The sequence below is a fragment of the Nicotiana tabacum genome, chromosome 8 (assembly GCF_000715075.1).
Source record: "Nicotiana tabacum cultivar K326 chromosome 8, ASM71507v2, whole genome shotgun sequence".
NCBI classification, from domain to species: domain Eukaryota; kingdom Viridiplantae; phylum Streptophyta; class Magnoliopsida; order Solanales; family Solanaceae; genus Nicotiana; species Nicotiana tabacum.
In genome coordinates this window covers 25,877,770-25,889,154 of record NC_134087.1, presented here as the reverse complement: position 1 = coordinate 25,889,154, position 11,385 = coordinate 25,877,770, and the positions used below count along the sequence as shown (strand labels likewise).

The 11,385-nt window shown below is 33.6% G+C and overlaps 2 protein-coding genes across 2 annotated transcripts; both read left to right on the top strand.

The window, feature by feature from the left end:
• Window positions 1-208: 208 nt before the first annotated feature.
• Window positions 209-2,435, top strand: LOC107786864 (uncharacterized). The gene is made up of 3 exons (XM_016608362.2): window positions 209-344; window positions 965-1,114; window positions 1,990-2,435. Exons 1-3 carry the CDS (start codon window positions 282-284, stop codon window positions 2,182-2,184), a joined length of 408 nt encoding a protein of 135 aa, XP_016463848.1. The 5' UTR covers window positions 209-281; the 3' UTR covers window positions 2,185-2,435.
• A 4,088-nt stretch (window positions 2,436-6,523) lies between these two features.
• On the top strand, window positions 6,524-10,763 carry LOC107786865 (B3 domain-containing transcription factor ABI3-like). Its single transcript, XM_016608364.2, has 6 exons — window positions 6,524-8,846; window positions 9,652-9,744; window positions 9,826-9,926; window positions 10,056-10,102; window positions 10,197-10,273; window positions 10,362-10,763. The coding sequence occupies exons 1-6, from the start codon at window positions 7,341-7,343 to the stop codon at window positions 10,488-10,490; spliced, it is 1,953 nt and encodes a 650-aa protein (XP_016463850.2). The 5' UTR covers window positions 6,524-7,340; the 3' UTR covers window positions 10,491-10,763.
• Window positions 10,764-11,385: the final 622 nt, after the last annotated feature.

Here is an 11,385-nt window from a genome sequence, read left to right as displayed (position 1 = left end):
TTGGTTTAAAAAAGGAAAAAAAAAAGATTTAGAGGCATTAAAGTAGACAGTGATCCGTGTATTGCTCCTGTAAGTTCCCCAACTATGGTTAGCTTAAACTCGGGAGAAAGGCATTGAAATTACCTCAAATCCTAAGGGAATTTTTGTCAGCCATTAAAATAGAGAAAATATTGGCAATCTTTCCCTATTTATAACTCTACTAGAAAGTAGAGTAAAAAAAGAATAGAAGAAGCAAATTAATTTCAAGAAACAAATTTAAAAAAAAATTCAATTAGAGAGATATGGCAAGCATGACGTCTGCTCTTAGTAGAGTTATTTTTAGTGGAGCATTCAGAACTTTCCAGGTGCTTATTGTTTTTTCCCCCTAATTCTTTTTTACTTTCCAATATAACTTGAATTTATGATCTATCTATCGGATGTAAATCCATATTAAAGTTTTTGAGAAGATAGTGCCGTACATGAGATTTTGTGTAAGCAATATCGACCTATTATTAAATTATAACTTGGTCTAAAGCTTGCCTTCGTGTTCTAAATTAATGTTACATCGTATATATATTTCCTGAGCCGAGGATCTATCAGAAACAATCTTTCTATCCGTTAAGGTAGGGGTAAGATTTACGTACACACTATCCTCCCCAGATCTCATTCGTGAAATTTCACTGGATATATATATATATATATATATATCATGACAGTCTTGTACAAAGTGTCTCTGCCACGTTAGGCAGCTCGGTGCACAAGACATCCCGCGTTCATGCGGGGTCACGTAAAGGGCCACACCTCAAGGGATGTGAATGTAGACAGGCTAACCTAATGCAAGCATTATTGATTGCTTTCACGGCTCGAATCTATGACCTATAATCACACATCCGGCTCTGCCATGTTGCTATTAATAATTCATATCGCCATTAATAAGGTACTTTCTTTAAGCATTAATTAATGTGTAATACATGAAATTGTGCAGCGGACAACAAATCGTCACCTAGCCACGGCGTTTAAAGATGAGGCTCAAAACTCAGTACGAAAGGGTGCTGATGCAATGAAGCAAGGGGCTGATGCCGCCAAGAGAGCCAGCCAAGAAGTTAAAAGCGAGACTGCTTCTGCTGCTGACGAGGTAATATAAATTTACAGGCACCCGGTGTTTACCTATAATGTCTATATACAATATATCGTGTCATTCAGAGACGGACCTATGTGTTATGTTGAAGGGTCATCAAATCTCGTAAATTTCGACAGAAATTTTATACTAGTAAATATTTGTGTATATATTGAAAATAGTAAATTTAATAAATTACTTGACATCCTTAACGCTAAGCTAGCTAAAAGTTTTTAGGGGCGACTAATTGAACATAATATTATGCCTTCGTCCCCTTAAAATTCTTGGTCCACCTCTGATTTCATCTATACTTCTTGTGATGAACATATAATTTTTGTAACATATATTTCATTATATATGATTTATGTATAGCAGTTTAAAGAAATTTTACACGAATATATTGACATAAAAGTTAGAAATTTCATGTCCTCTAAGATCTAGTGCTTTGTCAATGTGCTAGAGCACTTGATTAATATCTTCATTTGTCTTTATTTGATCCAAAGAATGGTGAATTGAAGCAGCATAGCATTAGCCGTTGGTAGATAGACTTGGGTTTTCTCAGCCAATTATCAATCAATACTTGTTATCAGTCAAATTTTTCTATAACAATCGGTTTGTTTTGATATTTTTTTGACTGCTATAGTGAAGTACTATTATAAAAAACATATACTATAATATAACATGAAAATTTGATTCCAAAAAATTTAACTATTAATTATAGTAAATTGTTATTATAAAGGATGACTGCTATATAAATGTCTAATAGTATGTAGTCATCTATAATTCTATTTTTTAATGATATGATTGTATAACTTGTTATATTATAAGAATTACTTACCGTTCATTTAAAGTTATCAGTCAATATATACTTATTTTCGATGTGTATATGAAAGGCAATACGCAAGACGAAAGCAATGGGAGATAAGGTAGCAGACACAGCACAAGAGGTGGCTGGAAAGGCAAAGCAAACATGGGATTCAGTTAAGGAAACCACACAAAAAATGAAAGATACAGTGAAGGGAAAGGCTGAAGAATCCACAGAGGTTATAAAGGAAAATGTCAATAAGAGCATGAACAGCAAGAACTGAGTTAAAGCATAACATTTCAATGAATAGAGACATTATCTCTTCCTTATAATATTTTTTTCCTTTATGTTTGACAATATTAAGACTTGTTTTTTTCTTTAATTTTCAGTTAGCTGAAACCGCAGACCGAAGAGTTTGCGAGTTTGATGTATTTTCTGTAGTTGCAGATATATGACTCCTTTATGCTGTTACCTCGAGTAAATTTATAATGTAGCTCCCTCCGGTCCATAATAAGTGACCAATTTATTGTTTTATTTTTGTCCAAATTAAGTGTCAATTTATATAATCAAGAAAGAATTCAATTTGTTTTTACAAATTACTCTTATGTACATATCCCTAAAAAGTTTTTTTACTCCTCACATTAAATATTTAATTAAGAGTAGTTTAGTCATACTAGATATTTTTGTATAGAATTTTTGTATTTTCTTAATAGGCGTGTCAAAAACAAATTGGTCACTTATTATGGACCGGATGGAGTGCCACGTGGCAAGCAAAGACTGTATGAGAAAGTTGTTGACGCTCATGCCCAATGAATTTCATATTCTCCTTTGAATCAATTGACTTTACTGAAAAAATGAATTCAAAGATTTGATTGAAGGAATAGAGATCCGTTTCGATATATCAAATTCTACTCTCTCATTTTCCCCAAGAATTCGAGCGAATTGAGCGATCCACGAGAGAGAAAAAACTAACAAAAGAGAAATTAGATACGTATTTTTTCACCCTATACATTATGGTAGTAATAAAGTCAAAAATTTCGCAAAGAATATTTAAAATTTAATATATACATATAAAAATAATTTTGACCTATACACACAATATAAGGTTATATATACACCACTCTTCAATGCATATGACTACACCATTGCACTATTAGACCCCCAAAAATTTAAAAATTGTGCCAAATTTTTTATAATAATAATATATTTTCTAACAAATACAACTTCATATTCAAGACTTAGGAAAAAATTAGCGATGTTTCAAGATTATTAAATAGCTAAGCTAATTAAGTCGAGGGACTTAAGGCCAAATAACCACACTGAGCACGAATTTAAACTAAACCAACCAATGAATAGCTATTTTTCCCCGCTGCATGGGACAAGAACCGTTCTTCCCAACTAAAACTAAACTTTCGGAGCATAAATTAATGTGTCAAATGCACTACAATTACAATAAATAGTAGGTCTGAACATATATATAATTTTAAAAATACAATAAGATTAATGCTAAAAATCTTAAAAATTGAATGTGCAAAGCTTATCAGCCTCTAATCTGCACTCGTTGTCATATAAGAAAGCCTATACTACCCATCCTTCTCTTTATTTTCCTAGCGTCGACTAGAAAATCACTATAAGAAATCATAGATACGACGACATTTATTTAGTGACATTTGACGTAAATGTCGAAAAATATATAATTTCCTGACATTTTCTTTAGAAATGTCACAAAACAGTGACATTTTGTTTAAAATGTCACAAAATATTGCGACTATTAACTTAAATGTTATATTTAGATGGAAATTAGTGACACTTTTAGTTATAGTGTCATCATATCAGTCAATATTTGGAGGAAATAACCACTAAAAGATAGTAATAATTAAAAGTTAAAATGTAAATTTTTTTCCTCCTATTCCCTCCACAATAAGATTACTAATAATTCAAACCCCGCCTTTGCCTCATTTTGCTCCCCACGCCGTCAATTCTCTTATAACGATTGCCGCACTTTCCCTTTTCTCCCATAATCGACGGCCACATCATGAGGTAATCCTAACTCATCTCTCTCTATCGCTATATCAATTTTAATGTCTATATCTTTTTCTGCCATCACGATGATTCTGATTTCAGCAACTTTTGCATTATTGTTTACTCCCATATATATATATATATATATATATATATATATATATATATATATATATATATATATATATATATATATATATTTATTCTGCATAATCCCTCTTGGGATATATCCTTTGTCTTTGTTTAATTATTTGGTTTTTTATATATATTTTTTCGTTCCTTTTCTTTTTAATTACTTATGTTGTTGAATAATTGATGTTTAGAATGATAGGCTATGCCGTTGGGTCAATTATATGGTGTGTGTTCTAGGGTTTAGATGCATGTATTTTGGTATATATTGTTGTAGTTGTTTTATTACAGATTGGTATTGTTGAAGCTGTTGTTCGTTTGACTATTTCAATTTTTACTGCTTCTGAAAGTAAGATAATAGTTAATCAAATCTTCCCTCTTTCCTCTTAAGGTGCTTTTGGTGTTATTAAGGATCTTTATCGACTATAGTTATGATATTATAAAAGTATTGCTCTGTTTTATCCCTTCTTCATACGTTTTATGTCACCGTAAGATGGATGCTAACATTCTTGACACTGATAAGTGGTAATGTAGCCATGACATGTCTTACTTATTCAATTTTCGCTTTTAAATGAGTTGCGGAAAAGAATAAGACAAGTTGTCATCCTTTTGAGATTGTGACACTTTTTCTTCCTCATGTTTCAGTTGAAAAAAAAAAGACCTTTGAAAGAAATGGAGATGTCTTGCCTTATGGTACTTGAATATGTTAACTTTTATGCTAGTATCAATTTCGGAAAAGATAGATTCAAGTTTGCGATGATCACTTATCGTATGTTTAGTAGAAGTTTTATGAGATCTTTGTTGCTTTGGAAAATTTCTTCTAACTGATGTCCTCCGTTTTTGCACCAGAAGCAGGATGATGCAACAACTTACACAGAACTGAGTTGCAATAGTTTGTCATGTTCCTGGTAAAGTTCTTAGCTTTGAATTCCTTAATCTATCGAAGTACTATTATTATAATAATTCTTACTTGTTACTGTGACGACCCAACCCGTCGTCTCATGAGAACCGCTTCGTTTTTTCCATTTTATGCTTCTTCATGTTTCGTTATCGGTATTCGGTGTGTTAGAGTTAAATCGGATTGGTTTTGATAGGAAATGAGACACTTAGTCTCTTTAAGGAAGGCTTATTTTGGAAAAGTAAACCGGGTGTTGACCATTGAGTTAGAGGGCTCGGATGTGATTTCCGGTGATTCAGTTAGCTTCGGGGGATGATTTGTAACTTAGGAGAATTACTCGATCACTACTTTTGTTCTTTGGATACAGTACTGAAAGCATTCACTTTACATATAATTTGTGTTTGTTACATTGTGTATGATGTTTGATATTTACAAATGCACGAATAAGTATTAGTGTCATGAATAGTGAACTAAATAACTGATTATTATTATCTTTCAGGAAAGTCAAAAATTTTAATGACATTTCATAAAGTTCTAAAGAAATATCGTAAATGTTTTTATTGACATTAACCTAAATGTTTGAAAATACATGTGACATTTCTTAATGTCTATAATAAATGTCGTAAATATTTTACCAATATTACCTTAAATGTCAGAAAATTCAAGTGACATTTTCATAAAAGTCTATAAATAAATATCGCAAATCTTTCTACGACATTTACCTAAATGTCGGAAAATTTCCGACAGTGAATTTACGATATTTAGGTCAAATATAAATTAAATATCGGCAATTAAATTTATGATATTTAAGCACCATAATACGACATTTATACGTATCCCCTATTTCTTGTAGTGAAATCCCATGTTTTCACGCTGATCAATTTTGTCCGATCTTCCTTCATCTTTAACCAGCTTGTCGTGATGTTTTACAATTTATACCAATAACATTAATAATATACTCCGTATAATTTCACAAAAAAAGATTGAAGAAAATAGTGAATGCACAATCTTATCCTTATACTTTGTGCAGGTAAAAAAGTTATTTTTTATATACCTTCGGCTCAAATCAAGCATGCATAATATCAACTAATTTTTATACCATTATAAGATAAATCGTTGTTTTTATATTTTTTTTGGTTTTTCACCTAGTATTCGATACCCACGTTGGATCCCGAATAAATCTAGATTCGCATCGAAAAGTTCCATATTGAGAGGTAAAGTGCTCTCTAATAAAGGCGACTTTATACCCAGGACTCGAACCCAAAATCTTCGGTGATAGATGAATGAGTACTTATCACTCCACCACAATCCCTGGTCGGTATCTTTGTTTTTATGTTATGTTAATGTTAACGTAGCTTGGTCAGAAGTGAAGAGACACGTAGCAGCAAAAGAAGAAGTCCACCGTTTTCACTCACGAATGGAGACAAAACCCTATGACCAAAGAAAGATCTGTTCTTTACTTCTTTTGACATTACTATTTCCCAGTCGGTTCAATCTTTTCCATGTTTTAATATTTTTAGACCATGTTCTGATGTGTTGTATATACTTGTATTAGAAAGAGAATTGAGCTGCTTGTGTCATGTCATCAATGGAGGAATAAAAACATTAAGTCTTTTTTCACCTCATTTTTTGTAGTATAAAAACTGATCACCGTTGGCTTGCACCATTCAGGTTACAACGTATGGCCTTATGGCGTAAAATCTGGAAATTTGAATTAATTAGTGGAAAAAGAAAAACCATCGGCACCAAGTTTTCTTTTGAGTGTTTCACTCTTATATATCTCATCTCTCTCATTTATAAAAGTTTTTGTAACCTCTATTTCTTTTTGCCTTTCAAAGTTTTTCTGTCTTATTTTTGGTTCAAAATCCCTTTAAATAAAAACAGAAAATAGTAAAAGAGTGTTGAAACTTATCTGAACTGTCTACAAGTGTTGTTTTGGTTATTTGGGGTATGAGACAATTTTAGTTTGTTGAAGTTTGGTGGTGTTTTTGTCTTCTAAAACACAAGGATACATAGTTCAGTTCTTTGAAATTTCTTGTTTCTATCTTCCATTTATAAAGAATATTCCTGCATAAATATTTGTAAGAGTAATCCTTATTATACAGGTACTTACATAAGTTTATTATACAGTGATAGTGAGTATTTTAATTAGTTAAAGTTTATTAATTAAGAGTCGCTTTCTTCAGATTTGGTAGTACTATTTATTTTTTGGATATATAAATTCCAAAACCTCAGATAGTTTTATGTTGCAAAAACCACTCAAGATCCTAATGAGGAGAGAAATTAAAGAAAACCATTAATTTTTCTTGTCTTAACTTAGCTTGCTTCCTTAATCAGATACATATCCATTATACACATTTCATCTCTAGTCAAAAATCCAGAAAACAAGAATGAAAAGAGAGTTACAGCAGCTATATGGTAATAATAATCAAGAAATGCATGGATTTGAGAATATTAATATGGTGACAGTGGATGATGATATTCAGAGGCAACAGCAGCAGCCAACTGATTTTGATCCTATGGATGATACAGATATTTGGCTCAATAATGGAAATGAAGAACAACGTCATTTTAACGTCAATGACAATAATTACATTAATTTCTCTACTGATTTTCCTCCTCTTCCTGATTTTCCATGCATGTCCTCTTCCTCCTCAACTTCTAATTCCCCTCCTACAGATTCTTTATCTTTCCACAAGAAAATCCAATTTGATAACACAATAAATGGCGACCAAGATTGTCTAAATGTGATAGAAAATCTTGGTTACATGGATTTAATTGATGGAAATCATAAGTTTCTTGATCCTATGAACTCTTTTTCCCAAAGTGAAAATCCAGAAAAACACCAACAACACCAACAACAACAACAACAAGGGGAAGTCCAGTTTGAAAATGAGCAACTTTCTATATTTCAAGGGGATAGTGAACTTGCACTTATGTTCTTTGAATGGTTAAAGCAAATCAAAGACTACATTTCTGCTGAAGATATGAGGAGTATTAAGCTCAAACGTTCAACAATTGAAAGCGCTTCGAAACGATTAGGAAGTACAAAAGAAGGTAAAAAACAGTTGTTGAGACTCATTCTTGATTGGGTTGAACAACACAGATTGCAAAAGAAACAAATGAGTGAAGCTGCAGCAAATCAAGAAAGTTTTCAGATTTCTGCCCCAAACTCCAATTTCCATTATAATACTGTTGCGGCTGATCCAAATGCTTGCTTTTATCAGTCACCTTGGATGGCAACTGCTGCTTATAACATCCCTAATTTCCCCGATTCCACCCCAGTAATGGCGGGGCAGATACCGGGGTACATTGGTGATCCTTACTCCAACGGATCGTTATTTGCGTCTCATTTTAATCAAACAATGAGTGGAAGTGCAAGTTCACCAGCTTCAACAGAATATCAACCCATGGACTATACTCGATCGTGGTCGCCATCGCAATTTGCTGTGGCGGCTGCTTCTCAGTATAACAAATTTCCTGACTATAGTGATAGTGCTAATAATGTTGCTGTTGTTGATCAGCCTCAATCTTTATTTGGTACGCAATATCCGTACCAACTTTTAGACGGGAATGGTGAGAGATTGGCAAGGTTGGGATCTAAAGAGGCTAGGAAGAACAGAATGGCAAGGCAGAGACGATTACCGGTGCACCATTATCGCCACCAAGTTCAGAATCAAAGACAAATTAATGACCAAAGTGTAATGATTGGAGAGAATTCTGCAATAGATACAGGTAACAGTCCAGGAAATTGGATATATTGGCCTCCTACTGCTGCTGCTGCTTCGCCAATGGTGATGGTTCCACCGGCTGATTCTCCACAATCATATTCTACTGAGAGGCCAGCTCTGCGATCACAGAACCATCAGAAGCATAGTTTGGCAGACAAAAGACAGGTTGGTTTCCTTAGTTTCAGCCAAAATCCTTTTCGAGTTCAACTTTTATGCAACTAACAATGTACGAGTTTAATCATCTAATATATAACTACAAGTAGTCAGAAGCGGAGTCTTGGGGCAACGGTTAAGTTGTCTTTGTATGACCTAGCCGTGGAATCCGCCAATGATGAAGCATCAGGTAGACTGCCTATATTATACCCCCTTGGGGTGCGGCCCTTCCTCGGACCCTGCGTGAATGCGGGATGCTTTGTGCACCTCTTCCCTCTTTTATATTAACTACCAGTAGTCCATTAAAAGGTGGAATTGATAGATTAGAAATAAGATAGATTATCTGCTACAACATGAAGAAATTCTTTACAAAATTGATACAAGAGAGAATCCACCAGCTAGAACAGAAATAAGATATAGGTGAGCTCGGGGTATATAGTTGAACAAAAATCCATTATAAAAAGCTCTTGGCTCACCCTTCATACATGTTGTGAATAGAGACGGACCAAAGATTTGAAGGTCGGGGTGCACTTTTGGATTCAACCACAATCTGCTTTATATATAGTGTACCCACTACTAATATATAGTAACTATTTTCTAAACACATACATTTATACATGGAATATTTGCCTAACTTTACGGGTGCCGATGACCCCTCTCGGAATAGGATAGGTCCGCCTCTGGCTATGAATATAAGTTATATCCTCTCCCTAATGTCTATTGTAAGTTTAATATTTATGAAACTTTGTTGTATAAATGTGTTGCTTTATATTTTGTGCGGATGTTCATCAAATTTCGCGTGGATGTTCTTCCATAGGCTTGCAAAACAGAGAAGAATCTAAAATTTCTCCTGCAAAAAGTGCTGAAGCAGAGCGATGTTGGCAATCTTGGAAGAATTGTGTTGCCGAAGGTACTTTAGCTACGTCGTCATAAATTGTGATCTAATTAAAAGTATGATTAAGTGGATTCTTGAAATTTTGTTTATATGCAGAGAGAAGCAGAAACTCATCTCCCTCAACTTGAATCAAGAGATGGAATTTCAATCGCCGTGGAAGACGTTGGAACTTCTCGCGTTTGGAACATGAAATATAGGTACGTGGACTCGAAGTAGTTGTCCATGGTCAAGCTAGTTTTAATTACATTGCTCAATCTATTCTTATCCCTTATCATTTATACTCGTCTTCCTTTTTGTGCTTATTGGTCTTGTGTTTTGTTTTCCAGATTTTGGCCAAATAACAAAAGCAGGATGTACCTTCTTGAGAACACAGGTGTGGACACAGTCGACCACAGCTCTTAACTTGCATTTCAGTAAAAATATAAGTACTAATCTCTTTTCATTGCAATCTTTTTCCATTCTAAAAGGCGATTTTGTTCGAGCTAATGGACTTCAAGAAGGCGATTTCATTGTAATATACGCGGACATGAAGTGTGGCAAATATGTAAGTTATATCTTTATTATTTTGTTGTCACTTTAAGCGCGTAATTATGTTGCCATTTGAGTTAAAATTATTGAATGATATATATCAGTTGATACGAGGAGTAAAAGTGAGGCAGAGTGGACCAGAATCAGAGGGCAAGAAACCAGCAAAGAAAAACATTCGTAATTTGTCATCTACAGCTGCTATTAGCTCTCCAGTTGCACAAGCAGTTAGATAGTTGATGGAGCTTAAGAGAAATTAATTTCAACAAGTGAGAATCTTCTGTTCAATCTTATTTACAAGATATTACTAATATCATTTTGTAAACTAGAATTCTCTGTACATGACCTTGACTCATGCAAAGAGTACATTTGTGGGGTTCCTAATTGTTACTTAGGGGCTCAGGATCGCCGCTCTCTAATGTAGAGAAATAGTATGTAAGTTGTAATCTTGAATGAGTTGTATCTCTATTTTCTATGTTTAGGCAATATATATTGACCATCATCTGTAATCTAGTTTTAAGTTAATATACACTGATGACAGTGCAAAGAATTTTTATACTACCAGTGAAATTTAATCGGATATTACAGACTAATACTCTATTTTTCATGTTACAATATCAAGCTAGCCTTTCCAAATCGTTTGTCATACTTGAACCTGTCAACGGGAGCCCAACTTCAGGCCCGACAATAGCTGATACCCAGCAGCCCAATTAACTATACTATAACTTTTTTTTATTACAGTTTAGTCCATGTAATTTTTCGTAATACCTCATCTATATATAGTGATAGAATGGTCTTGAAAGATAGTGATTCATTTCTATGTATTCAGAGACAATATCAATGAAATAAAAACGCTCTCTTCTCTTTCTATTTTTTAGGGTTTCTTTTCTATAAAATTCTTTCTCATAGCTCGATTTTCTACCATTAACATGGGTATCAGAGCAAGGAATCAATGATCCTTGATTTTCTCTTTCGACCGATGGTACCCTCATCGATTTTCATGGAGTTTTTCGGTTCCGTCAATCCTATCTGTCCTCATATTTTAAAGTGAAGATTTGGGATACGGTGTTATCTGATTCTGCATTGCAACTATTTAGAGTTTTTACGGTAATTTTGGTGATTTCCGCTCTC

What these genes read in the sequence shown, in the direction of transcription:
- LOC107786864 (XM_016608362.2), top strand. Translation starts at nt 282, where the DNA reads ATGGCAAGCATGACGTCTGCTCTTAGTAGAGTTATTTTTAGTGGAGCA. An exon ending in GAGCATTCAGAACTTTCCAG is followed by an intron (nt 345 to 964) that starts GTGCTTATTGTT and finishes GAAATTGTGCAG; the next exon opens with CGGACAACAAATCGTCACCT. An exon ending in CTGCTTCTGCTGCTGACGAG is followed by an intron (nt 1,115 to 1,989) that starts GTAATATAAATT and finishes TGTATATGAAAG; the next exon opens with GCAATACGCAAGACGAAAGC.
- LOC107786865 (XM_016608364.2), top strand. Translation starts at nt 7,341, where the DNA reads ATGAAAAGAGAGTTACAGCAGCTATATGGTAATAATAATCAAGAAATG. An exon ending in GAAGAATTGTGTTGCCGAAG is followed by an intron (nt 9,745 to 9,825) that starts GTACTTTAGCTA and finishes GTTTATATGCAG; the next exon opens with AGAGAAGCAGAAACTCATCT. An exon ending in GTTTGGAACATGAAATATAG is followed by an intron (nt 9,927 to 10,055) that starts GTACGTGGACTC and finishes TTTGTTTTCCAG; the next exon opens with ATTTTGGCCAAATAACAAAA.